The sequence below is a fragment of the Ruditapes philippinarum genome, unplaced genomic scaffold (genome assembly GCF_026571515.1).
Source record: "Ruditapes philippinarum isolate M1 unplaced genomic scaffold, ASM2657151v2 ctg21116_1_1_1_1, whole genome shotgun sequence".
In the NCBI taxonomy this organism is placed as follows: domain Eukaryota; kingdom Metazoa; phylum Mollusca; class Bivalvia; order Venerida; family Veneridae; genus Ruditapes; species Ruditapes philippinarum.
In genome coordinates, this window is record NW_026855632.1 from 1,842 (window position 1) to 7,831 (window position 5,990).

The 5,990-nt window shown below is 31.7% G+C and overlaps 1 protein-coding gene across 1 annotated transcript; it reads left to right on the forward strand.

Annotated features, from left to right (window-relative positions):
- Positions 1-282: 282 nt before the first annotated feature.
- LOC132743960 (uncharacterized) lies at positions 283-1,541 on the forward strand (the record flags this gene model as incomplete). Its single annotated transcript, XM_060732562.1, has 1 exon — positions 283-1,541. A coding segment is annotated over exon 1 (1,259 nt), but the record flags the coding sequence as incomplete, so codon positions are not given.
- Positions 1,542-5,990: the final 4,449 nt, after the last annotated feature.

The window sequence follows — 5,990 nt, forward strand, 5'->3', positions numbered from 1 at the left end:
CTTAGACTAAAAGAGTTTTTTGCCGATAAAGAAACTGGCGATGACACTTATAAAGATTTACCTTTTTTTAACAAGAAACAATCATTATTCATTCCAAAATCAGGTCGGGATGTACATTTGGACTTTTATATAACCGCGGTCACAGAAGAAATTCTTCATTGCGAAAACAAAACTAAACGTTTCTCAAATATATCAAAAACGGAATTACAAAGTCTCCGGAAGTTATCCCGTGACGAAAACATTATTATCAAAAAGGCAGATAAATCAAATACCATAGTAATAATGAATAGAAAAGACTATAAAAATGAAGTTTTACGCCAACTTGGTAATGAGGCATTTTACGAAAAATTGAGTTATAATCCAATGATCAACATTCAAGAAAATATAAACAAATGTATAGAGGAACTAACTGAGAGAAACCACGAATTCGACGTTTTTCCTAATGAATGTCGCACACCGTCATTTTACGTTCTTCCAAAAACGCATAAACAACCGAATGCTAATCTTCCGTTAAAATATCCGGGTCGACCTATAGTTTCCGCCTGTAATACACCGACTGAGAATATTTCAAAATATTTGGATAGCATATTAAAACCGTATATGTTCCGACTCCCATCTTTCATTAAAGATACGACGGATTTTATTCAAAAAATTAAAAATGTGAAGTTGAAAAGCAAAGACTCATTATTAGTTACAATGGATGTATCTTCACTGTATACATGTATTCCGCACTCTGACGGCATAAAAGCATGTGAATATTTTCTAAATGAAGGAAATAGTGATCATAATTTACAAACACCAGTGCTCTCTAATCTTATACGGATAGTTCTTGAAAATAACTTTTTCGAATTTAATAATGAGTTTTTCACGCAAACGTGCGGTACTGCTATGGGATCATCTATGGCGCCAGCATATGCCTCCCTGTTCATGGGGAAACTGGAAAAGGACTTTATCGAGTCACGTAATATCAAACCGACACTGTGGCTACGTTTCCTGGATGACATTTTTCTAATCTGGGACGATACTCGCGAGGAACTCGAAAATTTCATTCGTGATCTAAATGATTTTCATCCGACGATTAAGTTTACGCAAACCATTTCCAGTTCATGTGTTGATTTTCTTGATGTGCGTGTTTCCAAAAATGATTGCACTCTTTCAACGAACATATTCGTGAAAAACACTAATAATCATCAGTATCTTCATTATACCTCTTGTCACCCAAAAGCGTGCAAGAATGGTATACCATACAGTCAAGGCAAGCGTTACCGCAGAATAATATCTGATGACAGTACATTCGAGGACTCTCTAGTTGATTTGAAAGATTTTTTTCTGAAACGTGAATACCCGAAAGAAGTAATTGACAATGCATTTGAGAAAATTAATTCTATGAGTCAAAATGAGGCACTGCGACTCACAGAAAGTAGCCAATCTAATTTTGTTATACCATTTGTTGTTACTTATAATCCTCATCTTCCTAACATTGGTCACGTTTTAAACAAATATTGGGACTTACTAAAGTTGTCAAAAAGTGAAACTGTAAAGTATGTTTTTGAGACTTACAAACCTATTGTTGCGTTTAAGAGACCCAAAAATATCCGTGATCATATTGTGCATTCTAGCTTTTCAAAGCAAATGTCAATTCATTCTTCTTCTCCTTGTAGCAGAAGTAGATGTTCTCATTGTAATCGAATTACTTCGGATGTATCTTTTGCAAGCAGTGTCACAGGCGAAAAATATACACTGAGAAACCCTACAAACTGTTCTACAAATAATGTTATTTATTTAATCTCCTGTCAAAATGCAATATGCAATATGTTGGCCAGACATCTCAACCGGTTTCACGTAGAATGAATAGTCATAAATTTGATATTACAAATTTCAAAGATCCAGCGTTTTCAACTCTTGTTGCAACGCATTTTAATTCAATTGATCATTCATTTAATGACTTTTCATTTTTACCGTTTGAGATTGTCAGCGACACAATGAAGCGTCTATGTAGAGAAACCTACTGGATTCATAAGCTTAAGACGTTTTCACCATCTGGATTAAATGCAAAAATTATATACGACATTTAATTTTTCCGTAAGTTCTTTTGCGTAGACATTCCATTATTAATGGTTATAAACTTTTTCCTATATCATATCTCATCTGTTTTATGCATGTATACACGTTACGTAACATTCACGTTGTTTCCTATTATTGTTTTTTATATATTTTATATAGGAAATACTTGTATTTCATAATCCGTGAATGTTAATATATATATATCGAAATCTTTATTAACTTTATTAATTTTTAATGAAATTTAATATAACGTAACGTAACAATGTATGTTTCCCGCCATCTCGGACGTTGACGTCATGTGACGTCTCTTCCTGTTTATTCACTGAAGAAGAACATATTTGTTCGAAATCGATTTGAATATTAAAAAATAACTGAATGTACGCGTGTGATTGTTCTTTTTGGATTCATATACGTAATATATGATATCCAAGATCAACAAGGAAAGGCGGCGTTCAATAAACGCAAGACATAATTGCCTTGTGTCTTGATGTGGATTAAGTAATTTTTAAAAATACTAAATATATGAAAGTGGGTTAATAAAATACAAAGTTGGTATTTGATAGACTTTTTAGAAAAAAAACAGAGTGGCGGCGTTGCCGTGTGGTTAACGCGTCGGACTAGTAATAAAAGGATTGCTGACCTCGTAGGCTCAAACCCTGTCAGTGGCAATCCGTTTTTTCTTTGAGCAAGAAACTTTACATTCATTGCTCAGTAGTGGTTGGTTCCAGGAACGGATTCGAGGGTGTTTCAATAAGTTATAGCTTCCAACACAATCGAACTAAAGTTAATTTGTATGAATTAAACTAAGATAAAAACAAGTCGGAAATATCTGTGTATCATTTCATTATACAGTTAAAGACTATGCTTTAACACAGAAAACAATTTCCGAAAAAAAACATAAATCTTCCGCTCATTTGTAGAGCTAGCAAAAAGCATTATAAATGTAACTACTGATGCAATAACATATTTCTAAAGGAATTAAACTGGAATATTTGTTGGGTTTATGACTAAATTATTAACCAGAACGTCCCTTGACATATATAAAGATAAAGATATTATAAATATGTAAATGTCCGCTCGTTTTCCTTCAGCAGAACGCTATAGTCTCATAATGTATTGATCAGAAAATAGGTGATTGATTAAGAATTTCTTTCCGGTTTTTGTTTCCAGTATTATTCATTATTCATACTTCAATAGATGGATGTTGGAGTTTACGGTTAAAGTCATATATCCTAGTCATGAAACAAAGCGCCAGTTAAATGTGAAATATATTACTTTTACTTAGACTTTCATGTTTAAGTCTGTATCATGTACATTGTTGTTTGTCTATGAACGACTGAATAAGTAAGTGGGCTTGGGTTTTTGTCGAGTTAACAAAAACTTGTCACATAGTCAATAGCAAAGGTCATATCCAAATATTTATATTTTTTCCTGTTATATTGGCCAAATTAGACAGATGAACTGTTTTTCTACTTTGATGAAAACAAAAATTAGTTTAAACATAATTATGCATGCTCGATTGAGAAACTGCAAATTATATGAATCACGAGGATTCTAGTCTGCTGTCTGGAACTAGCCATGTCATATGAGGAACCATGGTCGTGGTCCTGGTAGTGATGGAACCTTTATAAATAACTACACATTATTTTGACCAATGGCATTGAGATACATATGTTTCAATACAATTGTTTCATTTAAGGTCAGGTGCTTTTCAAAGTTGACTTGCAAAAAGATAAAACAAATTACCTAGTTCTTTATAACCCAATTAAAGATAATATTCTACCGACCATTAAAATTATCATGTTCTTCAAACAATTAATTTCAGAATTTATTTTAAAGTGAATCAAACTACATGTAATTCAGGGTGCAGGTTATGATTTGCAATATCTTAGTTTTCAATTGCAAATGACTTAATTTAATTGTCAATTAAGATTTACATTATGTTGTGAAATTGAATTATAGAAATTCGCTTGTTATGCCAAATAATTTAGTTCTTACAGAGAGCTTAGTTACATTAAATATTCTCGAAAATATATTTAACTTTCTCTTTCAAAATTTTAAAAAGATAGAAGACATGTAACAGATAAAAAGTAACCTTTAAAATGCCCAACATCGAATAATTCAAAATGTTGCAAGCTTGATATAGCCTGTTGGGGTTATTGCAAGCTACCATCTATCCACGCCCAACTAGTACCGGTTTAAACTACAACATTCAAGTATGAACATGATGAAGTTTATACAGTTTATGAACTCATAACATCCGCAGATATGTTGTTCAAACTGCAGTAACCACAGGACCTTTATTGTGACGCATTCGTGACATTCCATAAAAAGTTGCTTATTGTCGCCAAAAAGGCCAATGGTCACCACAAACAAGAATGAATGTGCCCCAAACAAGAAACTATAAACAGAAATCAATTTAATGAAATTTTGTTATGTAGCCTGCCTCACAAACAATTTAAAAATGCAGTCAGCATTTCCAGAGGGAATATTGGAACCACCCAAAGAGAAAATGATTAAATTGATGGAACTAAAAATACAACAAACATAACACGAATGCAGAGCTGGAGGATCTTCAAAGATCAGTAATATAACATCTCTAGAGACATTTTACCGCGAGACATCGCAATCTCTATAAGCTTCCAGTTCGTCTGTGAAAGTTATTATTACTCTTTATCAAATTTACAAAGATCACAACGTTGATAGATAAAGAATGATGTAATAACATGATAAATAAATCATCGTAATAAATGTGCATTAATCTAAAGATACATTATGTAAGATTTCAAATAAACTTGTCTCGTGGTGATTATTTGTTTTTCATTTTATAGCATATTGGAATGTTATTGTTAGTAATTTATGATACGATATAAACGTTTATATAAGAAACATGCTTACACTTATTTCATTGATAAATGTATATAGTAGTTCAGAATAAACGTGGGGGTGGGGTGTCTTGAAATTCTTTGATAAATTGTATACATGAGTCAGAGATAAATTTTGAATGTTTTTATAACCATATATCTTATTTAAAGAGCCTTTGCATGAGTTAATGTTATATTGAGTCATAAGTTATATGTTTACACAACATTTCATTTTACAGGTATATTTTTAGTGACAGGAAGTCATTTGGAATCTGTATGATAGATCAATATCAGTCATCAATATATGATGATGTTTGTATCTATACAAACCTTTCAAGTATTCGTGGGTAGATTATAATTATCAATGACAGGCGGCATGTATCCGTAAATAGAGCAAGATTATCTGTATTTACCAGCACACTCCCTTATCTATACCTTATCTATGATCACGATACGACCTTTCAAATACAAGAGTAGTTATATATGTTATACTTTGTAAAACCATAAACCCGACCTTAAATTCTGAAAAATAGATTGTGACTCATAATATGATCTCTTGTTCGACCTTCAGATATTCGGAAACTTCTAAGTGATTGATTTTTTCGTACATGCATGGCAAAGAAGCTGAATAAAGACAAAAATACAACTACATGACAGTTTTATATATCCTAACTTTTGTCCATTATAATATATCATTATCTTATATATTATTATCTAATAGTTATCTTCCTCCAAATGTATCTGTTTTACAGTATTAGTCTTATTATTCGTAATAATTGAAATGTAACATACTGTACATGATCACTTGTCTGCATTATAAAATGGTTATTCTTTGATATCTTGTAAAAAAAAACTCGTTTTTAATACATGTATATCTGTTTTGATTATGTAAGTTTTCATAATTTTAATATGAAATTGTCGAGTTTTGGTCATAAGGAGTATTTTTGGCTAGGCATTTGCTGTTGTTGAACGACTGATTCTTTATAAGTATCTTTAACCGTAAAAATATTTTGTGAATTCATCTGAAGTTATATATTTTACTTCATGAATTACCCAACGTTT